Below are 27,954 nucleotides of genomic sequence, written 5' to 3'. Positions count from 1 at the left end.
GTGAAATTTTGGAAGCTGGATTCATTGAATGACCTGTGATTGCTCTCCTATATAAAGAGTTCTCACAACTCAATAAGTATATAAAGGGGCAACACACAAAAGAGAAAAGGTAAATGTCCAAAAAATGTATAAAAGGATATTCAAACTTTACTATTAATTGGAGAAAGGATCATTAAACTGCAATATTTTCCACCTATGATCTTGACAAATATCAGAATGACAATATCTAGTATTGGCAAGAATATGTGAAAACGGACATTGAGAGTTGCATAAATTAGCATAATCCTTTGTGGTGGGGTGATTGGTTGTTAATAAGGACACTTTTTTCCTTTCCTTCTGCCCTGCACCCCCAGGTCCTTTCCACTCCAAAGAGGCAAACTCCATATGAGTTTAGGTCCAACCTTCCCAGTGCAAAATCTGCTGCCATGCAACAAAAGCCGTAAAAGAGTATATACCCTTTAACCTGCCAACTTACCAATTCCTAAAGAAAGTGACCCTATGGGGAAAAAAACTGAACAATATTCAAAGATATATAAACAAAGGTGTTCATCACTGCACTGTTTGTAATAAGAAAACAAGGACAAAGCTAAATGCCCGCCATTGGAAATGGGTTATGTGTGGCATATTCAAACAATGGAATACTGTCCAACGCTTCCAAAGACAATGTAAATACATATTTATTGGCTTGGAAAGAGGCAGTGACACAGTGGGGAAAAATTACATAAGTTATATATAACATTAACCCATTGCTGGTAAGAAGGAAATATGTTTGTGTACGAATGCACATATGGTCCTCGACTTCCTCTGGTTCAACTTAGAATTTTTTGACTTTGCCATGGCACAAAAGTGCTACACTTTCAGCACACTCCTCAACTTAACGATGGGGTCACATCCAGATAAACCCATTGTAAGTTGAATATATAAATCAAAAGTGAATTTTCAGCTTATATTTTCAACTTATGATGGGTTTATTGAGACAGCCCTATTGTAAGTTGAAAAGTGTACATTATTCCCTTGGTTCCCAGACCAAAAATTAAAATAACAGAAAAATAATTTAAAAAAAGAAAAGTATACACTAAAATGCTACTGGTACCTAACAGTGGCGATCTTTAGGTGATGAAATTACAAGTGGTCCTTATTTTCTTTAGACGCTTCTGCATCATTTGAATTGCTGCAGTGAGGATTATTCCATTTAGAGGGAGAGAAATGAGTGAGTCCATAACAATAGTGATTCTTACTCCGTGCAATGGACTGAATGTTTGTTCTCCCCACACACACACACAAAATTCCTTTGTTGAAATCATAACCTCCAGTGTGATGGTATTTGGAGGTTGGGCTTTTAGGAGGTGATTAGGTGATGAGGGTGGAGCCCTCGCGAATGAGATTAGTGCCCTTATAAAAGGGACCCCAAAGACTTTTATTGCTCTCATCCATCCATGTAAGGACACCATGAGAAGCCAGCCATCTGCAGCCCAGGAGAGGGCCCTCTCTGGAGCCCGACCATGCTGGCACCCTGATCTTGGAATTCCCAGCCTCCAGAATGGTGAGAAACAAACACCTGCTGTCCATGAGCCAGCCAGTCTATCGCACTTTGTTATAACAGCCTGAACTGCCTAAGACTCTCTGTGGTAATGGCAATGATGCTGAGTTAAATCTGATTCCAGAAAACACACTGAAGACAAACAAGAAAGTCTGTGCAAAAGAACACCTCTTAGGTCAGGAGTTCGAGACCATCCTGGCCAACATGGTAAAACCCCATCTCTACTAAAAATACAAAAGTTAGCCGAGCATGGTGGCATGTGCCTGTAATCCCAGCTACTCGGGAGGCTGAGGCAGGAGAATCACTTGAACCCGGGGAGGTGGAGGTTGCAGTGAGCTGAGATCGCGTCATTGCATTCCAGCCTGGGCGACAGAGCAAAACTCCATCTCGGAGGGGGGGAAAAAAAGAACACCTCTTGCTTGCTAGGAGGAGAAGAGTCATGAAAATGACACTTCTGCAAGAAGTGTCTTCTCGAAAGGTGGACTTATCAGAGGGTTCTGAGGTAGACATGAGGGGTGGCTGAGCATCTGAGAAGAACTGAGGCTGAATACAGATCCCGTCCTGCACCACACGCCCAGAACAGGCACGGACAAAACTTCAGTCCATTGCACGGAGTAAGAATCACTATTGTTATGGACTCACTCATTTCTCTCTCTCTAAATGGAATAATCCTCACTGCAACAATTCAAGTAACGCAGAAACGTCTAAAGAAAATAAAGATCATTTGTAATTTCATCACCTAAAGATAGCCACTGTTAGGTACTAGTTGCATTTTAGTGTACATTTTTCAGCTTAAGATGGGGCTACGTCTCAATGAATCCATTGTAAGTTGAAAATATTATAAGCATGCATGTGTATCATGCAACCAGAGGCAAAAACAGAGGCATTTTGGCTAATGGGAGACCCTAATAGTGGAAGAAGTCAGATACCAGAGAACTAATGAAGGGTCAGGGAGAAAAGGGTGAATCAGGGAGATGACTCTTCTTCAAATTACGTCTCAATGCATAGTGTCTGCTCCACTTCGAGAGGCCCCTTGCAGGAGAGTTACCTATGGAACATGCAGGAGGTACCTGTATGATTCTAAGAATGGTGTGGACAAACAGGAACCCTCAGACGCTGCCGGTAGGAATGGAAAACGGTGCAGCCACACCCTGGAGGTTCCTCAAACGATTAAACACAGAGTTATCATAGGACCCCGCAATTCCACTCGTAGGAGCATACTCAAGAGCAATGCAAACACACGTCCACACAGAAACTTGTGCATGAAAGCTCACAGCAGCACTGTCCACAAAAGCCAACAGGTGGAAACAACAAACATGCCCAGCAGTGGATAAAGGAAACGTGGCATAGCCACATGAGGGACTCCTATTTGGCAAAAAAAAATGAAGTACCGATGCATGCTACAACATGAACTTTCAAAGCATTGTGCTAAAAGAAAGATACCAGACACAAAACAGACACACACGCTATTGACATGCAAGTCTAGAACAGGAAGACTATAGAGACAGAAAGCAGATTAGTCCGTTAGTTGCTCAGAGCTCCATGAGGGGAGGGTGCAGGGGTCAGGGCGGTGATCACTAAAGGGCATGGGATTTCTTTTTGAAACCACAAAATTTTTTTTTTTTTTTTTTTTTTTTTTGACAGAGTCTTACTCTGTCTCCCAAGCTGAAGTGCTGTGGCACAATCTCAGCTCATTGCAACCTCTGCCTCCCAGGTTCAAGTGATTCTCCTGCCTCAGCCTCCGAGTAGCTGGGATTACAGGTGTGTGCCACCATGCCTGGATAATTTTTTAATTTTTAGCAGAGACGGGGTTTCACCATGTTGGCAAGGGTGGTCTTGAACTCCTGACCTCGAGTGACCCACCCACCTCGGCCTCCCAAAGTACTGGGATTACAGGTGTGAGCCACCACGCCTGGCCAAAGCCACAGAAGTGTTCTAAAGTAGGCTGTGGTGTGGTTGCACAGATCTGTGAATATGCCAACAAGCACTGGCTTGTATGCTTTGAATGTGTGGATTGTATGGTCTTGAATTCATTCTCAGTAAAGCTGTTTAAAAATACAAGATTCTAAGATTAACCCAGATCTGTGTGTGCAGGCTGTGCAGATATGGCAGCCAGCAAATTGCCAGCCCCATACTATGGGTGCACTGAGGTTTGGGCCAAGCCCTCCCCATATGAACACACATCACCGTTCACAGGATGTGCTTGTATTTGACTTTCTAACTTGATCTGACATTTTCCATCCTAAAAACAAAGCAATACAGATGGTCCCCGGCTTTGATGGTTCCACTCAGGATTTTTCAACTTTACGACGGGTTAATTGGGATATTAAATGCATTTTCAACTCACGATATTTTTGACTTATGATTAGCTTATCAGGATGTAACCCTATTCTAAGCCAAAGAACATCTGTACTTAGATGCTTTGGCTATTCAGTTAAAATACAGTAATATCAAGCCAAAAACAGGAAACAATAAAACAAACCAAAACACCCACCTCGATACTCTATGAAAACATCATGCTATGATCTGCTGTGGATTGTTCCAATATGTACATGAACTACCAACTGCAGAAACTGGCATCGTAAACCTATTTCTGGGAGGGTACGTGGACTGACCTCACAGCCGGCTGTGAAGGCAGCCAGCCTCGAAAGAGACTGCTTCCCTGAGCCCCCTACCCCGACCAGCAGGGCGTGGCCGCGGTCCATGCGGATGATACGGTGCACCCGGGTTAAATGCTCCAGAGCATCGTCGAAGAGAACCAAGTTCATTTTGGTGTTGCTTTCGTTATACTCTTCAAGAATTTCCTGCATTAAAAAAAAAAAAAAGAATTTAAAACCCAGCACAGTGGGTTTTACAATCTACCCATCTGACAAAGGGCTAATATCCAGAATCTACAAAGAACTTAAACAAATTTACAAGAAAAAACCAAACAACCCCATCAAAAAGTGGGCAAAGGATATGAACAGACACTTCTCAAAAGAAGACATTTATGCAGCCAACAGACACATGAAAAAATGCCCATCATCACTGGCCATCAGAGAAATGCAAATCAAAACTACAATGAGATACCATCTCACACCAGTTAGAATGGCGATCATTAAAAAGTCAAGAAACAACAGGTGCTGGAGAGGATGTGGAGAAATACGAACACTTTTACACTGTTGGTGAGACTGTAAACTAGTTCAACCATTGTGGAAGACAGTGTGGTGATTCCTCAAGGATCTGGAACTAGAAATACCATTTGACCCAGCCATCCCATTACTGCGCATATACCTAAAGAATTATAAATCATGCTGCTATAAAGACACATGCACACGTATGTTTATCGTGGCACTACTCACAATAGCAAAGACTTGGAACCAACCCAAATACCCATCAATGATAGACTGGATTAAGAAAATGTGGCACATATACACCATGGAATACTATGCAGCCATTAAAAATGATGAGTTCAGGTCCTTTGTAGGGACATGGATGAAGCTGGAAACCATCATTCTCAGCAAACTATCGCAAGGACAGAAAACCAAACACCGCATGTTCTCACTCATAGGCGGGAATTGAACAATGAGAACACTTGGACACAGGAAGGGGGACATCACACACCAGGGCCTGTTGTGGGGTGGGGGGAGGGGGGAGGGATAGCATTAGGAGATACACCTAATGTAAATGACGAGTTAATGGGTGTACCACACCAACATGGCACATGTATACAAATGTAACAAACCTGCATGTTGTGCACATGTACCCTAGAATTTAAAGTATAAAAAAAAAAAAAAGAATTTAAAATCTAGCACGGTGGCTCACGCCTATAATCCCAGCACTTTGGGAGGCTGAGGAGGGAGGATCACTTGAGCCCACGAGTTCGAGACCAACCTGGGCCACAGAGCAAGACTACCTCTCTACAAAAATAAAAACAAAAAAATTAGCTGGGCACAGTGATGTGTGCCCGTAGTCCCGGCTACTCGGGAGGCTGAGGCAGGAAGATCACTTGAGCCCAGGAGGTTGAGGCTGCAGAGAGCCGTGATCGTACCACTGCACTGTGGCCTGGGTGACAGAGAGAGAGAGACCCTGTCTCAAAATAAATAAATAAATAATATCTTAAAGGATCACTGGATTTTAAGAGACAGACTCCCTCCTTTTGTCCAGAGGAGATTAAGAATGGAAGAGAGATTTTTCTGAACATCTATAGTAGTTACAATAATTAAACTGTTGGGTCTCCAGGACTAATCTAGCTTTCACAATCGAGATTTCCATCTGCTGGGCTTTGATTGGCCAGCAGCGAACCAAAGCAGGTAACAAAGCTCATCTAATGAATTCAAATGAAAATGAATATTAGGGAGTCAAACAAGTGGTTCCCAAACCTGGCTGTGCGCCAGAATCCGGGGACCCTCCATGGGCCCAGCACAGCAAATCTCACAATTTCCTAATGTCACTCCCAAGCATGCTGGATGTGGGAACCACCGGACCAGACACAAGCCCGTATTTCAAGCCCTCAGACAGAGCCACAGGTGTTAGGCTCCCGGGCACCCGCACGATGCTCAGCTCCCGCTTGGCCTGTGCTCAGGAGAAAGGGAGCCCACGGACAGGGTGGGGCTCACCCCCACCTGGAACAGAGCTTTGGCCGCCTCGTAGTCCTGGATGTCTTCATAAATGCGTGGTTCTCCTTCGTGCAGAGCCATCCGGAAGTCTCCAAACAATATGGGATCCCTCATCACCACCTCCACGTCATCGTTAAAATGTTCCGTAACCAAGCTGCCTATGTGCCGTTGTACCTTGAAACAGAAGCCCACTTAAGGACCCAAACTCAACAACAGTACACGGGCTGAAACTTGTTAGGAGCAGAGGATACGCTATTATTATCTAAAATAATTTGCATTCTATTTTTTTTCAGTTGCTGCAAGGTGCTTAATAACCCACCCACCCTCCTTTGCCCCACTGCCCTTTCGTGCCTGTTTTTCTGCAATTCGTGTCCTATATAAAAACACTTTTGGCACTTGTTTATTTTCCTGAGAAGAATTTCCTGAGAAGAAGCATTAGATGTACTGACCAGCTGCTTGTCTGTTTCACTGATCAGCCGGTCATGGAAGACTCTCAGACACTCATTCCTCCAGACTCTCACCATCTGGGCCACCGTCTGGAATCTGCAGAGTGGAAGGGACAAAAATCAGCCAGGAAGTCACCTGAAGGATACCAGGGCCGACAGCTGTGACATTCAGACAGACGCACAGAGCGCAATAAAGGCCCAACATTTCTCCAGTCCTGCCCCCCTAGTCTCACATTAATGAAATCTAACCAGAGAATCCAATAGAAGCTAAGAAAGTAATGTAAACCCCCTAAAGTCATCATCCGTAGCTTATCTTACTGTAGGAAAGAAAAAAAGAGCGTCATCTATAAATGACATAAGTACCTGACATCATCCCTACTTGTTGGAATACATGAATTTAAAATCAGCACCTGGGTCACTGGCAACTTCTTTTTCTTTCTTTTTTCTTAAGAGGTGGGGTCTCGTTTTGTTACCCAGGCTGGTGCATTGGCACAATCATAGCTCACTGCCACCTCAAATTCCTGGGCTTAAGTGATCCTCCCACCTCAGCCTCCCAAGTGGCTGGGACTACAGGTACATGCCACCACACTCAGCTAATTTTTTAAATTTTTTTGTAGAGATGGAGTCTCACTGTGCTGCCCAGGCTGGTCTAAAACTCCTGGGCTCAAGTGGTCCTCCTCCCTTGGCCTCCCAAAGTGCTGAGACTATAGGCATGAGCCACTGTGCCTGGCCGACAGCTCCTTTTTCTAAGAGCCAACTCCATCTGGCCCCAGTTCCAGAACTTTCCCTGCATTCTAGCAAAGAACCGTCACTCCACCTGAAACACCTGGAGCTGCCCTCTCCTGACCGCCCATGACATTCTATATGTTTCAAGGCACTCAAAAGCAGGATACATGGAAAATTCTCAATTCATTTTTCAGTATCTTCTGGATTCATAATATGAATCCACATAATTGGACTATGCTTGCAAATCCACATAGACTAAAGTAGATGTTCATGTGAAGGTATAAGCCTAGTTTTAATGGGGAATTTCCCTATACCGTGACTTAAATCCTTTCTGTCCTCTGCTTACTTCTCATAAAGACACACATCCTATAACCAACTGGCAACGATTGAGTTACATGAGCAAAAGGCTCCATGCAGGCAAATTCCAACTTCAGAACTGAAAACGAGAAGTCAACAACACAGTCCTGCCCGAGGGGTGTGATAGGCTTGTCCACACTTCTGCTTCTCTTGGTTTTGCCTGTTTCAATTCAAAGGCTTACAAAGCATCAAGCCTTAAGCCAAGTGTTGGTCTCTCCTCTTCAACATAAGCAAAGACATTGGGTAATTAATTCATACAATGATTCATCAAATCCATTGATAAGCCCTCTGTCTTAAAAGAATAAGAAAACCATCATACCTGTGGGGCATATTGTAGTAAAATAAACCAAACTCACCGCTCCGGGTTAGTGAGGACAAGACCATTAAAAACCCGTGAGAGATCTCGAAGGTTGAAGATGTAATGGAACTTTGACGGAGTGGGAGGTAGGTCTTGCACAATATTTTTGTAAAGTGCTAGCGTGCAGAATGTCAGCTTGCCACTCACAGCCACCATGCTCTCATGAAACGTCTGAAAAATGCAAAGACACCCCCCCAACACAAAAATGTCCTTCAGTAGATGAATGAATAAACAAAATGCGGCAGAGCTGTACAATGGAATATTACTAACCTATAGAAAGGAATGAAGTTGGCCAGTCACAGTGGCTCATGCCTGTAATCCCAGCACTTTGGGAGGCCAAGGTGGGCAGATCACCTGAGGTCAGGAGTTCAAGACCAGCCTGACCAACATGGTGAAACCCCCATCTCTATTAAAATAAAATATAAACATTAGCTGGGCATGGTGGTGTGCACCTGTAATCCCTGCTACTCGGGAGGCTGAGGAAGGAGAATCGCTTGAACCCAGGAGGCAGAGGTTGCAGTGAGCTGAGATCGCGCCATTGCACTCCAGCCTGGGTGACAGAGGGAGACTCCATCTCAAAACAAAACAAAACAAACCAGGATTGAAGCACTGACAGACACAAGCTCCAGCACAGACGACCCTTGAGAACATGATGAGGAGTGAAGCAAGCCAGGCACAGAAAGCCACATGCTTTATGACTCTATTTATATGAAATACCCAACATGGAAAACTCCATGGAGACAAAAGGTAGATTCACGGTTCCTGGGAATGAGAGGTGGGATGGAAATAAGTGCTAATGTGTGTGGGTTTCCTTCCGGGGTGATGAAAGTGTTCTGGGGTTAGACAGTGCTGATGGTTGCACAACACTGTGAATGGACTAAATGCCACTGAATTGTATGCTTTAAAATGGCTATAATAACTAATTTTGTGTTATGTGAATTTTTTTTGAGATGGAGTCTTGCTCTGTTTCCCAGACTGGAGTGCAGTGGCATGATCACGGCTTACTGCAGCCTCGACCTCTTGGGCTCAAGTGATCCTCCCACCTCAGCCTCCTTTGTAGCTGGGACTACAGGACACCACCATACCTGGCTAATTGTTTCATATTTTTTGTAAAGACAGTGTTTCACCACATTGTCCAGGCTGGTCTCGAACTGCTGGGCTCAAGTGATCCGCTCTCCTCAGCCTCCCAAAGTGCTGGGATACAGGTGTGAGCCACCATGCCCAGCCATTATGTGAATTTTACTACTTTATTTATTTATTATTTTTTTTTTATGTATGTATTTTAGATTGAGACTCTGTTGCCCATGCTGGAGTGCAGTGGCATGATCTTGGCTCACTAAAGCCTTTACCTCCCAGGTTCAAGCAATTTTCCTACCTCATCCTCCCAAGTAGCTGGGACTACAGGTGCCTGCCACCACACCCGGCTAATTTTCGTATTTTTAGTAAAGATGGGGTTTTGCCATGTTGACCAGGCTAGTCTTGAACTCCTGACCTCAAGTGATCCACCTGCCTCAACCTCCCAAAGTGCTGGGATTACAGACATGAGCCACTGCACCTGGCCTGATTTTTTTTGTATTGCTCTAGATTTTCACATTAACTGTCAAGTCAACATGATGTGAAAGCAAAGACCCCAACCAGCCCTTGGTGGGAGTTTTATTTGACAAGCACAGACCTCCCAGTTTTGAAAGCAAATGCCTTCAGGTAGGGCATGAACGGGCCAGGTGCTCACAGCTTGTACTGATCAGGCCTGGCCACTCCACACCTTTATCTTACCCACCTGGCCCCTGGAGCCTCCGAGTGTGCAGAGTCCGCTTTAGCAGGGAAACGCCAGATCAGAAGATCGTTGTTTAAATGAATGGGTTCCATTTGGAGGAACCAAGTAAACCATAATAATAACAGCAGTAACTAGAAACCAATGAGTAGCTGCTATGCACTAAGCAGTTTGCACTAGGCACCCTTTACACGCATTTCTCTCCTTTCATCCTCCCAAAACCCAGTGAGGTGGGGACCATCATGATCCCCCCGCTCCAAATGAGGTTAGGAGAGTTCAAGGGACCTGCTCCCGGAGCAGAAGGGGACTGACTCCAGGGCCCCAGCCTGCTAGTTGATTCTTCGCTGTCACTCAATGTGGCATGAGCACCTCAGGGCCACATCAGGACTCCCATGGGCCCAAGGCACTTTTACCTCCATGGACCCCTTCCTCCATAAAAACACATTACAATTACATTTTATAATGTCATCGTATAAAGGTGATTTTTTTCTTCTGATTTTGAAAGAAATTAAAACATTTTCATAGGCCCTTAAAAGTATCGAGGGCCCTAACCCTGCTGTGCCTACATGGATAAGTCAGCCCTGCTTATGTTTCCCCCCAATGCAAGGTCTTCCGGTTTAGACTTCTAGTTAAAATCAAGTTACCGAGGTATGGCCTTTCAGGATGGAGGAATAAATTAAATGCAGAGACTCCTCTGAAGGAAATGGCACATTGAAGACACTAAATAGTGAAATAAATCTCGGGTCAACTTCATTGCGGCCTCCTCCAGCCTTTCCCATTGCAGCAATAAAGCCAAGGTCTCGAATGCTTTTACAGTTCAGCTCCTTCCCACGGTCATATAAGTAGCCTTTTTCCAACAGCAGCTTCAGCAAGGCAATTGGCTGCTGTGTGCCATATTCATCCACCTTGATTTTTATAAAAAAGAAAAGAGAACAGTAGTATCGCAAAGCGGGAGTCAGAGAGGCCTTGGCTGACCATCCCAACTCAAGCTCATTTCTCCCGTTACTCTCCAGGGCACCTCGGTTTCAGTTTCATGGGGCTTCTCAAAGGTTGCAACTGTATATATCCATTTGTGATTGTGTTTTTTGAAGTTTGTCTCCCTTACCATACTACAGCTTCATGAGGGCAGGAACTGCATAGGTGTTGACTACACAGCACCAGTCCCATAGGAAGAGCTGAATAAATATACGTTAATTCAATTAATCAATGGATGAATGGATGGATGGACAGATGGACGAATGGACAAATTGATGGATGGGCAGATGGACAGACAGATGGACAGACAAGAAGTCAACAATGCAGTCCCACCCAGGGGGTGTGATATGCCTGTCCACACATCGACGCTTCTGCTTCTCTTGGTTTCACCTGTTTCAACTCAGGGGCTTACAAAGCATCAAGCTTTAAGACAAGCATTTGTCCTTTCTTCATTTAACATAAGCAAAGACATTGGGTAATTAATTCATACATTGATAATGACAGACAGATTGGACCATCCATTGAATGGACGGATGGATGGATGGACGGATGGATGGATGGATGGATGGACGGATGGATAGATGGATGGATGGATGGATGGATGGATGAATGGGTAGATGGATGGACAGGTGAATGAACAGATGGGTAGATGGATAAATGGACAGGTAGATGGAAAAACAGACAGATGGGCAAACAGAATAGATGGATAGATGAATACATCTATGAATGAATGGACAGATGGATGGTTGGATGGATGAACAGATAGGTAGGTAAATAACAGATGGGTGGATAAAAAAATGGACACATGAATGGATGAATGGAAGAACAGACTGATAGATGAATGAACATATGGATGGATGGATGGATGGATGGATGGATGGATGGATTCTGGCTTTGCATACAGTCCTTCTGGAAATAGACTTTCAGAAAAAAAATGGTTCTATGTAATAATATAAATTTAAATTCTAGTATGCTAAGAAAACTTTGTACTTCTCAGGCTCAGACCCCAGAAACATACTCATAATGCAGCTGAAGTTTCTCTTCCTTGGAAAGTCCAGCAGAATTCTTGGGAAGGGTCTGCCCTGATGCCTCCCATGTACACGGGGCCAACAACAGTATTATTATCTAAATAAGAGCTCCTTTAGAAACCACTTCCTCAAATACATGCTGAATTTAGTTCAAAGGCTGCTGGCTGCCTGCTTCCGTCCTCTAAGAAACTAAGGAACATGATCAGTCAGGGAAAGGTCCCTTTGTGTAAGAAGAGCATCCCAGGCACATTCTGCCTTAGGCTGGCTCCCCGCAGCCTGTACCCTGTAGACATCGCACAGAGGTAAAGATCAATGTTCTCATACTCACTTCTAACACACACACACCCATGCAAACACAAGCACTGTCTTGACCCATCCCTCCACCTGCTTGAGCATCTAACTACCCTTGGCATATTCATGTCATCCATGAACACCAGCAGGCGTTTTCCCATGGGCGGGCCGTAAGTATCTTTGGTTCGCTTTTCCACATTTGCTTCTAAATTTCTTTGGATATCCATGGACGTGGTGCGGGAGGAGAAGTTGACCATTAACACAATCTGAAGTAGAAAGAGATGATGTGAAAAGCCAGCCTTTTCTTCAGGGTAGCAGCAAACATTTGCACATAAGCTAGCAACTATTTTGCAAATCCATTGGCCTCTGAACTAACTTTTTAATAACCCAATGTGAGTCTGTGCTTCATTATTTTCTAAGTGCTATAGTAAGAGTTCCTCTTTCCTTTCAGCAGATTGTATGAGTCAATAGCGAATTGTCACATGTGAGCCTTAGGGACAATGTGGCATAGAAGAAAGTAGACTGAGGGTCTTGTTTCTGCACAGTTCTAGCAAGGCAACTTCCAAAAAGTCATTCAACCTTTCAGAGCCTTGTTTTTCTCACTTGTAAGATGATCATAATGGCACCTCTTTGGACTACTTCATAGAGCTATGCATCGTATGAGATGCGGTATCCAACAGTATTTTCAATATGACAATATTCAAACATAAATCACTATCATGCTGGCTGTATCTAAATAGGTCAAAGAGAGCATGAACAAGTGGTTCAGGCTTTGGGACTAACTGCCGGTGGGAAGGGTGAGGGAAGCCCCCAGATGCTCACGCATGTGTTCTTAAGCCCTCCTGCCATGCTTAGGCTGGCGAGAGCTCCTTGATTAGTGGTTCTCACACTTAACTAATTATGCATCAGCTCCACCTGCAGGGCTTGTGCCACACACCTTGCTGGGCTCCATTCCCCAGAGTTTCCAATTTGGTAGATCAGGGTGTTTTTTGTTTTTCTATTTTTAGGAGATAGGGTCTTGCTCTGTTGCCCAGGCTGGAGTGCAGTGGTGCGCAATCATAGCTCACTGCAGCCTTGAATTACCAGCCTCAAGTGATCCTTCTTCCTCAGTCTCTTGAGTAGCTGGGACTACCAGGCACAAACCACCATTCCTGGCGGTCTGGGGTATTTTTTAACAAGTTTCCAGTGATGCCAAGGCTGCCAGTCTGGGGACCCCACTTTGAGAAAGAACCTCTGACTTCCATAACTCTCTCCATGTAGGGCACCCAAAGTGCAGGCGCACATGAGCTGAACGTGTTGAAGCTGAATGTGTGCCTTGCTAAAGCCACTGTGTTCAGGTGTACCTGGCTGGGCTGATGAGCACCAACTGCAGAGTCCTGGGGGAGGGGTGTTGTGAAGGAGGCTCCCAAATGCGGCTTCCTAGTGCCTGACTCCACAAACCTGCAGGTCCCTCTGGCTGTAAACACTGCCATGCTCCCTGTGCACATCTCCATGTTTATCACCCCACTGCCTGCAAATCCCTACAGAACAGATCTTGACAGCTTGTTCACTATCACTTGTCCTGTGCACCCTGCGAACTCTATGCCGGGTACATATCCAAACCCCAACACATTGGACACGTAGCTGGCTGAAGGAAGGAAAGGAAACACTTGCAAAGTTTTAGAAACCCAAAAATGATGGTGAATAATGTGACAGCCAGCCTCCAAGAGGGCCCCAGATCATCCTCGCCTCCAGGTGTCCACGCCCTGCTGCAGGCCCCTCCCACACTATATCAGGGTATACAGGGTGGCTTCTATCTCACCCATAGATTAGGGCAGAAGGGAGGGTATGTGACTTCCAAGGCCAGGTCATAAAAGACATCATAGTATCTGCTTTGCCATCTATCTTAAGCACTCACTCTACCATGTTGAGCACACCCAAGCCATCCATGGAGAGAGCCACATGGTGAGGAACTAAGGCCTCCAGACTCCAGCCATGTGAAACGTCATCACAGATGAGGATCCTCCAGCTCTACCCAGGCCTCCAGATGTCTACAGCCCTGGCCAACAGCTTGACTGCAATCCCACGAGAGCCTGAGCTAGAAGCCCTCAGGAAAGTCACTCCCACATTCTTGACCCACGGAAACTGAGATCACAGTGCTTGTGGTATGAAGCTGCTATGCACGGGAATAATCTGTTACACAGCAATAGATAATTCATATGAATAATGACTTACGTTAGTTTCTTCACTCAGATTTTTGAGGAAATTCTGGGTAGTGGCTGTCTTAGAAGTGCCAGATTCACCAACAAAAATAACAGGTTGCTTAATTTTAACCATTTCTTCCAATATCCAGGTAGTCCGAGTGGTATCCACCGTGTGAACTAAAATAGACATTAGGAACAGGGGCATCTCAGCAACTCCAATAGGGTGAGCACTGGGGGCAATGTGGAGTTGTCCTAGAACCCCACAAATCCCACAAAAAACAGCAGCAAAGGCCAAGACATGACCTCAGAAACATTCACCCATTTAAGTGTATAATTTATGGACTTCGGCACAGTTCTACAGCAGTGTGATCATCACCACAGTCCAGGTTTAGAACACCCAAGCCGTTTTTAAGATGCAATTCTGACTTATGCTCAGGATATTAAAAACTCAGCTTCTCTGTTGCTGACATCACTCAGACCCCTGCGGGATTTAACTTCCTGAGCAACACCTTCTTCTGAAGAGGCAGTGAAACCACAGCATCAGGTCTGGCTCCCTCCTGCACTGGCAGGTTTCAATCCTGATGGGCTCCCGAGAAAACAGGGACGTCTCACTCCATAAGCTCAATGGACCAAAGTCAGACACGTGCTTTGTGAAATTATTCAGCCCATATTTTATCTGAATAGCCAGAGGGGTGCACTCTAAGTGTGGTTCAGTATGTAAACTCCCATGGCACACAGCTTTTCAAGCCAGCGCCCTTTATAAAACACCGCCTCGTTCATTGCTGTCTAGTCCCCAACCAGCCAGCTCTGAGGACTGAAGAGAGCCCAGGGAAAGGCCAGGGGAGGCGAAACAGCATCTCATCCGCCTGTGGGGATCGGCCTGCTGGGGAAAGAGCTGAGAGGCAGAGCCATGGAAGATGCTCAGAGCCAGCAGCTGACAAAAATACCAAAGGGACCACCCTCCATGCCCAGGAGGGCCCACGGCTCACCCTCTTCAATTCTTCTCTACCAGCTCTCTGCGTGGGACTTAGAGTAACAGAGAAGCCATGGGATCTTCTTCGCCTCCTCCTAGAGCAAGGATCACACACTCCTAAACCCAGGAACAAGGATTTGACTCTGACTTACCCAGGATGTCGATAAATTTCCTCTCGGGAGCATGAATATACTCTGGAACTAATTTACTCCACGGGACCCATTGATTCCGTTTGTTATCAAAATGAAAGTCATACAAGGTTGGAAGTTGACCTATAGGAAATAATGGTTGATTTCACTTGAATCACAAACACGTAAATACAAAAGCGGTTCTGGCACGTGCTTGAAATGAACTAATGTTGCTTGTACTGCACGGAGGCCATAGTGAGTACTCCAACGCTGCTCCTTCACTGGACAGATACTAAGTACCCTGAACTAATGCTACTCATCACTGGACAGATACCAAGTATTTGGAGCTTTTTATGCTTCTTGTTCACGGGACAGTCACTAATGTGACTTGTGCACTGGTCAGGCACTTTCTGAGTATTTTCAACTAACGCTTCCCTTTCACTGGACATACACTTCCTGGGGAATACAACAGTGAAGCAGAGAGCCCTGGTCCCTACCCTTGCAGTTGTTGGAGGGCCAGGTGGGGGACAGATACAGGCAAGAAGTGGCCATTTCAGTGTGGAGCCATAAGTGCTGCAGCAGGAGAGGTGCAGGAACAATGGACAACGCAGGAAGGCAGCAACCCAGGCGGGGCAGGGGAGCGATGGAAGCTGCAGGTGCCCGGGTAATCACCATCGCCTCCACCCAGGCCATGAAAGGCTTTATTTGAGCACGTCTAAGAGCTGACGGGATGGTAGAGAGGGGGAGACTGAACATGAGAGAGAGAGAGAGACTCAGACGGAGCGAGGAGCCTGAGAAGGAGGAAGGGGCTGGGTTGGCCTTGGCTGGGGTGGGGTGGGGGTGTCCTCTTCCCCTGTAAAAGGAGAAAGTCAGAGACAGGAGCTGTCGGCTTTTCAGCTGGAAGGAGAGATTCCTATCAGACAGCTTCTGTTGTTCCTGTTGAAGCAGGAAGAAAGATCAGCCGCGGAGAGAGCGGAGAGGGCACGGTGAAGATTTGGGGAAAAGGCCCAGTGCTCCTTTGGAGCCAGGAGTGAGCGTGCCGGCTGGGGACCGGGATTTATGGAGACATCTGTCTTTGTGGCTGCATGGTCTTCTCCCTGTCAGCCCCTAGACAGGCAGAGAAGACAGACTTGGGGTTTTCTCGGAGGGATTCAGCAGGACAATTAGGCAAGGCATTCGAGGGTCTCAGGCAAGAGTGGCTGAAGTGAAGGCCACCAGCCAAGGAAGTGAGGATGCAGGGAAGGGGCAAGTATGGGTGCTCGAGGTGACAGCAGACACTGGGGCGACACAGTGTCCATCCCCATGAGGCCAAACAGAAGCACATGTGGCCCGAGTCTCAGATGCAGAGTAGGCGGAGAGCAGGATTCGTGACGCAGACATGACAGTGCCAGAGGTCACCGTCGAGGGTGTGCTCAAGGGCCTGGAGGGCTGAAGCTGTGAGCAGGTGTCTGGAAATGGGATGCCCACAGGGCCATTCAGGCCCCCAAGATGAGGGCAAATGAGGGAGACAAGCCAAGGAAGCAGGCCAACATCGTCTCCGAGTGAGGGAATTGCAGACGGCAGCAACACACAGCCAGCGTGGCCGCGGAGCAGAAAAGCACTCCCTCAAGGGAGACTTCAGTTCTGGAAAAGTGCACTCAGACTCCCACCAAATAAAGCAGGGACTTGAAAAACATCTTGGATTTGCTCCATGACTGTCCATTAGAAAGATCGGAGGTCATTTCATTTTAAACTTTAAAAACACCACCAGGGAAGGACTATAAAATACAACTTCAAAAGCCATCTATATTCCAAGCCATGCTCAAATAGCAGTAAGAGATGGACAAAGAAGGGTCCTAGCACTGCATATAGACCTTGGAGAATGCATCTTTTTCATCACGTATGATTCACTGAAGATGCACATTTTTGTGCAAAAACATTAATTGTATGATTTCCTGTGAACGATTTACAAATCCACACTTGATTGTCTACTGTGCAAATACTCAGGAATACAGCAGATGAATGATAGGGTGGAAATGGAGAGAGGTGGTTAAAAATAAAAATTAAAAAGACAGATAGGGAAGCCCACAGGAGAAGAAACTCAAAGTCATGCAGAATGTGAAAAGTTTAAAGAGCAAAGGAAGCAAGTGCCTAAGCTGAGGCAAGAGAAGTTGACCCTCATCCAGAAAGACCATCCAGAGGGCCTGGGCTTCTATCACAGCAGTCGATGCATTTGAACTGCTCCTGGGGGTTCTGCCATGTGCTCTGACCATTGCATGTTTCTCTAAAGAAGCAAACAATCTGGAAAACTCATACAGACAGAAATATGGAAAAGCTCGTTCACTTCCTCTAGAAATTTAACCAAAGGCACTCAGAGCAGGGAAACAGGCGACACTCGGTTCCCACCTGGCAGTTCCCCAGGGTTGGCCCAAACTCCTTCTGTGTCAACAGTAGACAAAGAAGCAAGGCGTTTGATATATTCATCAAATTTCGTCCTTCCATCCTCAAGCAGGGAGGCTCCCAGAGAGCAGTACAAAGCCTCCAGGAAGTAGCACTCCAGCAGGTCGAGGTCTTCTATTTCTCCTTCTAGTAACGCATCCAACATCTTGGCTAACTGGGTTACCTGGTTCACAGGAAAATATCTGGTTCAGCCCACATAGTCCACCCCCACAGAGTCCATTCCAGTCATAAATCCTGGGATCCCAGGTCCCAGAGTGATGGGAGCATATGACCCATCATGTTGGTTCAGACAGATGGAACCCAGTATCTTGACTTGCACAAAAGCAAGCATGGCGCCCGCCTTGGCACTGACCAACAATGCTACTGTTCACCCTGTCTGGCATCTTCACTCCCCTTAAAACCCTACCATGAGCCTGTCTTTAGGAAAGAATTTATTTTTGCTAACAGCAGGGATCATTTCTTACCATATTGAGGTCTGTCTGAGGAACTATTGTCTTCAGCTTCTCTGCTTGTCTTCCATCCACTATCCCTTCCACTATCACATCCATGAGATAGGGCACATATTTCTCAAAGAGTCTATTCAAATTGTATTGCTCCACCTATAAAAAAGCAGCATTCCAAAGCATTTCAAGGGTTCGTTTATTTAAAAGGAAGTTAGTGGAAAGCTTTTCTTGCCCAAAGAGGGTTGAGCAATATCTTCTGATGAATGATACATCTGGCAGGTAAGGAAACCCTGACAATAGTGCCCTATATTTGCAGAGAGATTTGTCCTTTGCAATATGCTTTCATCTCATCATGAAGTGTTTCATTTCACTGCCACAGGGTCTACCATGCCCTTGGGGAAGAAAAAGGGAAGATAACAGGTCCCATTTGACAGGAAAGAGGCTGATCATCTTAGAGTTCAAGTGACTACAGTCATCCAGCAAAGACTGTACAGCAGCGAAGTCCCCTTCCCTATCAAGGCATGAATCACCACCAGGGATTGCAAAGGTCCTGAGACAGCTGTCTCCCACAGGACAGTGCCTCAAATGGTTCTAACATGCTTCCTTTGTTCTTCCTTTGTTCTGCTCTTTTCTGGCATTATCATGTCCTGGTTTCCATTCACCTCCAACCTAGTAGCCCTCCTAGAGACACACCCAGACCACCTGTGTTCCTTTGAGAAGGTGGTCATAGCGTCCTAGGTGTGGTTGAGCCACAACCTGCACGTGACTGTCACATCTATCTCTGCACTTTTCACAGAAGCCTTTTGTTAAGACAACACACACTTCTGGCCTGTCATCCATTTTGTAAATAAAGGTTTATTGGTACACAGCCATGCCCATTTGTGTACAAATTTCTGGCTGTCTTCACGCCACAACAGCAGAGTTGAGTAATTGTGAAAGAAATCACATTGCCCACACAAAGCCTCAAATATTTACTATCTACCCCTCTACAGAAAAAGTTTGTCAACCTCTGGTCTAGACCAACCAATCCAATCATTACCTACCCCACTGGCTATAAATTATCTGAAATCAAGTAAGTGTGTCTGCCATGTTTTCACTTAATTTGTGCTCAGGGACATGGGCAGGTCAAGGACAAGATCATCGCCTTCAACTACAAACATCCCTCTGGACTATGTTATCCAACTAGCCATCAATACTAATAACTTTAAGTTCATTTTAGAAAAAAAAATTCACCTTGTTTGGTATTTGATTAACCCATTTTTTCCAGTATGGTCGATATTTCAAGTTTTTAGGATCCACATAAACCATTCCACATCGAGAGACAGTTGCAGGGGAGGCATACTGTAAATCTCCAACCTGGAGAAATAAAGAAAATCAATCATGGCTATAGCTATACACAAGATAAACTAGATGTTTAAGGACCTTCTCTTATGGAAAGTTTTTACAACTGCATGAAATCCAAATAATACCAAAATGAACACAGCTTTCATGTGGTTTTTAACTGAACACCTGGGATTTTTATGAGATTACACACTTCTGATGTAACATCTTTTTGGTTTTTCTATTATAAAATTAATGTGAAAATTAATATGCTGTAGAATATCTGACAAAAAATAGAAAAGTATAAAGAAGAAAATAAGTTATCCAAATCCCACCACCCAGAAACAAATGTTGTTTTGGAGTGCTTTCCAGTCAATCTTTTTTCTTTATTATTTTTTTAACATAGTTGAGATCAGGCAGTATAAAATTTCATAAGTACACAGCTAAACCAGATATATTAACAAACTTAGCTCTCTTTACAAAAAAAAATATAGTTCAGTCAGCTAATCAGATAATAATATGTACAAATATTCCATGCACTGACAAATTTTACAGTTAGAAATGGCACTAATACTAAGCTAGAGTGAAAGCAAGTCCCAGGGCCACACCTATGAAACAAGCAGTCCATATCCTAAGCAGGAGATAGAGGGCTTTGGAGAATAGTCTCCAGGAAATAAAGGGGCTTGACAGAATACTTAATATGATAGAAAGTTTTTTTAAAAAATGAGGTTAAGATAAAGGCAAATAGTGTGAGGGAAAAAAAGGAAGGCAATTACAAACTCCAGACAAAACAAATGGCTCTAAAAGAAAGTAAATGTAATCACAGTATATTAGTTGGTTCTTCAGTAAATATTTCTATCTTCATTATAATGTAAACATTATCTACTGTTAACCAACTTAGCAATATATTATTCTGACGTTAGTGGTATAAGAGGTGAATTCTCACTTTTGTAGCAGTCAGTCAACAGATAATGTATAAACTATAAAATGTATAAAGAACATCATGCTAAGCCTGTTATTTATAGACACTAGGGTAATCATCAGAAGAAACAGTTCATAAAGAGTAAAAGTAGTCACCTCTGGGATAAAGAGGGATGAGAGGAGTAAAGAACAAAGAGTTGTACTCATTTAAACCCTTATGCATTGTTTTTAAATAATCATCTACATTTACTACTATTTTAACAAACATTTACATTTTTAATTACAAGAAAGACTTATGTTCAAATTTACTTTTAATCACTACTTGCCTCAAAGAGCAGGGCACAATGTGCTTGGAGCCGGATGCGTTCCCCGTTGGCCAATGTCAACAACCTGTTGTCATCCATCACAGAATTCATGTTTTCCACCCATAAAGCATCCACATCACCATCAAATAAAATATACCTGCAGCAACCAAAGAAAGGAGAGCCATGGGTGCTAGAGAGCTTCCAATTATGGAACTTGGTAAAACCTGCCCATTCATGTTGAATATCTTTTTCCCAGGGTTTTCTAGCCAGGATCTGAGACAGAGCACCCTAGTTGGCCCAGAGGTTTGACTGAATGGTACATAAAAAACTGTTTGAGTCTGTAATCCCAGCACTTTGGGAGGCTGAGGTGGGCAGATCATGAGGTCAGGAGTTCGAGACCAGTCTGGCCAACACAGTGAAACCCCATCTCTACTAAAAATACAAAAAATTAGCCAGGCGTAGTGGCATGTGCCTGTAATCCCAGCTACTCAGGAGGCTGAGGCAGGAGAATCACATGAACCCAGGAGGCATAGGTTGCAGTGAGCCAAGATAGCACTATTGCATTCCCACCTGGGCAACAGTGCAAGACTCTGTCTCAAAAAAAAAAAATAAAGTTTGAGTTAGTTGCCAATATTTAAGAATGAGGGAACGCCACACAAAAATCTGAATTTCTCACTTCTTGGGCAAGCTGGAAGCTCTGAGCACACAAACCTGGATTCCTTCGTGGGAACAATCAGCTGATGCTGAGTAGTGGCTGCCCATGGAGACAGAAAGGGTCACAGTCCCTGCCCCTGCCACAACTCCTACCTCATTCTTCTCTTACATCTGAGGCTGAGTATCAATTGCTATTTATCACTGGTTTTAACCCCTGGTTTCCTGTGGTACAGTCAAGAATAAAGAAAGCATTTTGGATATCCATGTGTAGTGGGTCGAATGGTACCCACCCCCCACCAAAAGATGTGTTCACCCAGAAGCTGTGACTGTGACCTTGTTTGGAGAAAGGCCTTTGCAGATGTAATTAAGGATCTCAAGATGCGATCATTCTGGATTATACAGATGAGTCCTAATCTAATGACAAATGTCCTTATAAGAGAAAAGCAGGAGGAGACCTAAGACACGCAGAGGGGAAGGCCAAGAAAGAGGCAAAGATTGAAATGATGTGGCCACAAGCCAAGGAACACCTGGAACCACCAGAAGCAGAAGAGGCGAGGATTTGCCCTAGAGCCTTCAGAGGGAGTGCAGTCCTGCTCACACCTCTTTTTAGACTTTTGGCCTCCAGAACTGTGAGATAATAAATCTCTATTGTTTTAAGCCACCCAGTTATTTGTTATGGCAGCCCTAGGAAACTAACACCACCATGTAATTTGCTCCACTTCACTCATTTGTGCTACCTGCTGGGTCCCTGGGAGCATCTGAGTTCACAAGCCCTGGTTTACACACCATGTGTCCTGGCAGCATGTCTACTTCCAAGGCCTCAGGTATTCAAGCTTCAGGATGGTTCCATTTTGTGGCTATAACGGGTGATATCTCATGCAGCAAAGCCCATCTCCACAGGACAGACGCTATTCTACTGTGCTGAAATGATGGTTTGATAGTGCCTCCATTTAACTCACTGATATAAGTAGTTGGATTTTCTTTTTTCAGCATTAACATTTTGGTTTATTTCCTTCCCATATTTTTTTCTTTTTAGATTTTATTTTTAAATAATTTCAAACTTACAGAGTTGCAAGAATAAAATAGTATGAAGAACTTCCATATGCCTTTCAGTCAGATTCCCCAATTGTTACTTTTTTTTTTTTTTTTTTGCCACATTCACACTCTCTCTTATTCTCTCTCTCTCTGAATCATTTGAGAGTCAACTGCAGATAAAATGTCCCCTTCCCCTAAATACTTAAGCAGGTATTTCCTAAGAATAAGCACCTTCTCTTACACAACCACAACACAATTATCAAACTCAGGAAATTTAATATTGATACAATACTATTGTCTAATGTATAGTACACATTCAAATTTCACCAGTTGTCCCTATAGAAAGTCTCCATTTATATTCACTATAAAAGGACTCAAAGGCCAGGCGTGGTGGCTCACACCTGTAATCTCAGCACTGTAGTTGGTTGAAGCAGGAGGATTCCTTGGACCCAGGAGTTCAAGACAAGCCTGAGCAGTACAGGGAGACTCTGTCTCTACAAAAAAAGCAAAAATTAGCTGGGCATGGTGACATGCACCTGCAGTCCCAGCCACCTGGAAGGCTGAGGTGGGAGGATTGCTTGAGCCCAGGACTTTGAGGCTGCAGCGAGCCGTGATCATGTCACTGCACTTAGCCTTGGCAACAGAGCACAACCCCTCTCAAAAAAAAAGGAAGAAGAAGAAGGAAGAACAAAAAGAGGAAGAGGAGGAGGAGGAGAAGGAGGAGAAGAAGGAGGAGGAGAAGGAGGAGGAGAAGAAGGAGGAGGAGGAGGAGGAGGAGGAGGAGGAGGACAACCAGATTCAAGTAAACATCAACAGATGCTCAAACCATTGGGTGAATGGGTGAAGGTTGGATGAGAAATGGGACATTTACTTAGTCATAAGATATCTCCCTACAGTTGCATATCAACTGCAAAGAGGAAAATGGCACCTTAACCCAATAATCAAGATTACCATCACCCATAATAGGGCAACCAACACCATGTGCCCATGATGAGATGCAGAGAAGGACACAGCATCACTCCCGCAGCCTTGCTGTCAAACAGCCATAGCCTGAATCTAATTATGAAGAAGCAGCTGACAAACCCAAACTGAGACCATTCTCTAAAACAGTTGGCCTAGAATCCAGAGTAAGAAGGTCATAAAAGATAAAGAATCCTGAGGAATTGCTCATAATTAAAGAATGCCAAAAACAAGACAACGGAACTCAGTGTGGAATCCTGGGTTCATCCAGAATCAGGGGAAAAGCGCTAAGAAGCTGTTTTAAAAGCCATGAGTTGGGACTTTGGACTCTTGTTATTTAAGGATTTTATTTATTATTAATGGGATTTGATTAGAACATAAAATCAGAACCATTCCTGAGTTTAGCAAAGAGACATTATAGGACCAACTAAAAGCTTTTTACCTTACGCACCCTCAGAGCATTTCTGTACTTGACCTCACTTGGCCTTCGCCATGGCATGTGGTGATGTCATCAGGGCACCATCAACCACGTCTACAGATGGAAAGCCGTGGCTCAGGAGGGCATCTCTGCACTTTCCATGGCACTTTGCTACCTTTCCTTGACTTACCTTGCCATAGAACATGGTGATCAGGCAGCTTGATGGCAGCTATGTTTGAGTTCTTAGAGTCACACAGATCAGGGCCAAATCCCTGGCCTTGGGCCACGTTTCTGACCTTTCCTAGGCCTCAGTTTCCTCTGTGGTAAGCTGGGAACAATCCCGGTACCTACCACGTTGCATCACTAAGAAGACTGAGGTCACCATAAAAACCATTAAGATTAGACTGCGCACTTCCGAAGCACAGCCTCCAGGACTGGACTCTAAGTCTGTTGAAATAAGCTACAATGTATAGTCCTGCCACCGTTTTTAATGTTGAGCTAATTAACATTAACTAACCCAGGCTCTTTCCTACGTACAAAGATACTCACTTTCGCTCCTTCTTATCCGTTGGCTTGTTGATCTCCCTGAAGATGTTTGACAACACCCCATCTGTCCAGTCTCGGGTGGTTGGGTCCAGGATGCCATAGAGTTCTATGACACTCATGGCTTTGGGGTTCAGGATGTACAACTTTGTCATCAGCCCAAGCCTAAATCAAGAGAGGCTTTAGCCATGGTTCAAGCAAACTAAATGCATGAGGAAAACAGTCTGGGTTCCCTCTATGAGGAATTAGATGTTTTGACTTCAATCCCAAATTTAAAATACAACCCATGCAAACTCTTCACTGGGCTTCCCTTCACTGTTAGTGCTTTCTTCTAAATATAAAGCAACCACATTTCACCAAAAATGTGGCCACAGCACAAATGAAGTCTGAACTAGAAGCACAGCTTTGCCCCTGGAGGGCACCAAGAAGCTAACTTTCATGTATATTTCATATTTATGCATATTACATATTCATATATATGACATTTAAGTAAATATCTCAGAATTAAGGGCATATAGGAGTCCATACTCAGTCATCCAGGATAATAACAAGGCTTTGAACTACTAATGTTCAATCCTTCTTATTTGCAGAACAACATCTGCTCTGTTGACTTCACGAATCAAGCAGACAGGGCGTTTCTCACCACAGTGCCTGTAAATCCCTGCAGCACTAACTATAGGATTAATTCATCTACACAGAACTAAACTTCACACACTCCACAGTTCACAACCAACAAATCAGTAAATCATAATAATGTACATGCTATATTACACATACACACACGTGTGTGATAGTTCTATAAACTATCTAACAATGAATGAATTAAAGAATGAAATGCAGATGGCCACGGCACAGCCCACTTAGAGTCAGTAAGCCACTGTCGACTGGTTTTCTCACATGAAACATATGAAGAAATAATGGGAACAAATGACAGACACTTACTCTTTAGATTTTATAGACTGTCTAGAAATGTTTAAGTCACAAAAATTATTGGCTTGATTTAGACTTTTGCCGGGCTATCAGCATCCACGGAGGTCTTTCTGGAATCTAGTTATTGCTCATGAGAGAAGTGAGGAGTCAGGAATCCACTTTCAGTAGAAGGCTTTCAATTCACTGCAGGCTTTTATGATATACTCTCTCTCTCTTTTTTTTTTTTCTTTTTTAGAGAGAAGGTCTCACTCTGTTGCCCAGCCTGGTGTGCAGTGGCACAATCCTAGCCCACTGCAGCCTCAAACTTCTGGGCTCAAGCAATCCTCCTCCTTAGCCTCCTGAGTAGCTGTACTACAGATGCACGTCACCACACCCAGCTAATTGTTTTTTAATGTGGAGATGGAGTCTCATGATGTTGTCCAGGCTATTCTCAAAATCCTGGTCTATACGATCCTCCAACCCCGGCCTCCCAAAGTGCTGGGATTGCAGGCGTGAGCCACCGTGCCTGGCTCCTTTATGATCTTCAACGTGGGAGTGTACGATCACTTTTTCCTTCATGAAGAATTGCCCCTGAAGGGCTAGAGATTATAAGGCACCCGGGGAGGTGACATTCTTTTTCTGGCCACTGAGAAACCACAGCATTGCTGCATAAGGTGAATCCTGACTTACTTTAAGGAAGCAATTTGGACACCAAGAAACTACGACTTACATTCATTTTCAAAATATCCTTATAAGATAGTTTGTGAAATTCTCATTTCACAAATGAACCTATTCACCATCTGATGCACAAGCGGGTTGCTATTTTGCATTCTAAAATATCTTAACTAAGTCTGCAATAAAGTCAGTAAAAACACGCCGAGTGGAAAGGGGTGTGTATTACAAATTTACCCTCCCAGGAAATCAGAGAGCAAAGTGGGACTTGGTAATACTGCCACCAAACATATACTGTGAGCCCCCCTGGCAGCCAGGCCCTCACCATTGGAGGTCATACTCACTTGGTCTGGGCCTGACACAGAGTGTTAATGACGACCGACTTGCCCCCTCTGGTGGGCCCCACGACCATCGTCGTGTGGCGGGTTAACATGGTCTCAAACATTTGAACCACTTTATCCACCTGCGGGACAAACAATGGCAGCTGGGCTAAAACATTATCTTTTTCTGAAGCAGTTTTATTGATACAACACACATGCCATACAATTTACCTTTGAAAGGGTACAAGTCAATGGTTTCCAGTATATTCACAGAGTTGTGCAACCATCCCCATGAGCAATTTTAGAACATTTTTATCACCCCTCCCTGCAAAAAGCCTGTACCCATCTCACCCAGCCCCTTTTCCGCCAGCCCCTGGCAACCACTCATCCACTTTCTGTGTCTATGGATTTGTGTATTCTGGGCATTTCACGGAAATGGGATCCTAGAATGTGTGATCTCTCACATCTGGCTTCTTTCGCTTAGCGTGTTTTCAAAGCTCATCCATGGTGTAGCATGCGTCAGTGCTGCATTCCTTTCTATGGCCAAACTAAATCCCATAGGATGGACAGACCACATTCTGTTTCAGCAGTTGATCCATCAATTGATGGATGTTGGGTTGTTCCCACTTTTTGGCTATTATGAATAATGCTGCTCCGGACATTCGTGAACAATTCTGAGCGGACGTTTGTACTCACTCTTGGGTAGATCCCCAGTAGTGAATTGCTGGGTCTTATGGTAACTCTCGGTTTAACCTGTTGAGGAACTGCCAGTCTGTGTTCCAAAGTGGCTGCACCATTTTACATTCCTTCCAGAAAACACGTCTTTTTAAACAACCAACTCCAGAGAAAATCAGGGTCAGGAAAGGCACAGAAAGCTCTCGTCCACGGCCGGTACCTGGTGCCCGCTGCCCAGGCCTGAGGCCTCCATGGTAGCCTGACGCCCTGAAGCTGCCCGACCCAAGGCAACCCCCAGGCCTGGAGGCTCTGGGCATTTACACTCTCAGCAGGACTCTGCCAATCAATACATGTTTGGCTTAATGACAACATATACAACTTACAGGCTTCAGAGGATCCAAATTCTACCCCAGCAATATTTAATTTAATTTTTTTTAAGTGTGACTCAGAAGAAAAAAAAAGGTGAGGTGAGGAAAGAACCTCTGATGGTTGATGCCTCAAAACAAAATATTTGAGTCACCTGATCACATTGTGTGAAAAAAAAACTATATATATAATTTAGCCTTAAAAAGGAAGAAATTCTGACACATGCCACAACATGGATAAATGTTGAAAACGCTGTTAGTGAAATAAGCCAGACACAAAAGGACAAAAATTATATGATTCTGCTTATAGGAGGTACCTAGAGTAGTTAAATTTGTAGAGACAGGAAGTCGAGCAGAGGTTGCCAGCAGCTGGAGGGAGGGGAGAAGGTAAGCTGTTAACGGGTGTAGGGTTTTAGGTTTTGCAACATGAAAACGTTCTGGAGATGGATAATGCTGATGGCTGCACAGTAATGTGAACGTACTTAGTGCCAACAACTCTACATTTTTTCTTTTTTTTTTTATTTTTTGAGACAGAGTCTGGCTCTGTCACCAGGCTGGAGTGCAGTGGCATGATCTTGGCTCACTGCAACCTCCACCTCCC

General features: G+C 44.4%; 1 protein-coding gene across 1 annotated transcript in view; it reads right to left on the bottom strand.

Moving 5' to 3' along the window:
- DNAH10 (dynein axonemal heavy chain 10) overlaps positions 1-27,954 on the bottom strand; it is a 168,315-nt gene that overhangs the window by 48,814 nt on the left and 91,547 nt on the right. The window contains exons 38-51 of the mRNA XM_054443987.2: positions 26,338-26,456; positions 24,419-24,577; positions 20,824-20,959; positions 19,490-19,612; positions 18,278-18,412; positions 17,760-17,976; positions 15,399-15,518; positions 14,305-14,450; positions 12,204-12,356; positions 10,441-10,701; positions 8,024-8,196; positions 6,588-6,681; positions 6,145-6,312; positions 4,156-4,344 (exon numbers count right to left, since the gene is read on the bottom strand). Coding sequence (XP_054299962.1) covers positions 4,156-4,344; positions 6,145-6,312; positions 6,588-6,681; positions 8,024-8,196; positions 10,441-10,701; positions 12,204-12,356; positions 14,305-14,450; positions 15,399-15,518; positions 17,760-17,976; positions 18,278-18,412; positions 19,490-19,612; positions 20,824-20,959; positions 24,419-24,577; positions 26,338-26,456 — 2,193 coding nt within the window. The remainder of the gene's footprint in view (positions 1-4,155; positions 4,345-6,144; positions 6,313-6,587; positions 6,682-8,023; positions 8,197-10,440; positions 10,702-12,203; positions 12,357-14,304; positions 14,451-15,398; positions 15,519-17,759; positions 17,977-18,277; positions 18,413-19,489; positions 19,613-20,823; positions 20,960-24,418; positions 24,578-26,337; positions 26,457-27,954) is intronic.

This window comes from Pongo pygmaeus, chromosome 10 (genome assembly GCF_028885625.2).
Source record: "Pongo pygmaeus isolate AG05252 chromosome 10, NHGRI_mPonPyg2-v2.0_pri, whole genome shotgun sequence".
NCBI lineage: Eukaryota > Metazoa > Chordata > Mammalia > Primates > Hominidae > Pongo > Pongo pygmaeus.
Note: the sequence above shows the minus strand (reverse complement) of the source record. Positions and strands in the feature narration are given on the sequence as shown.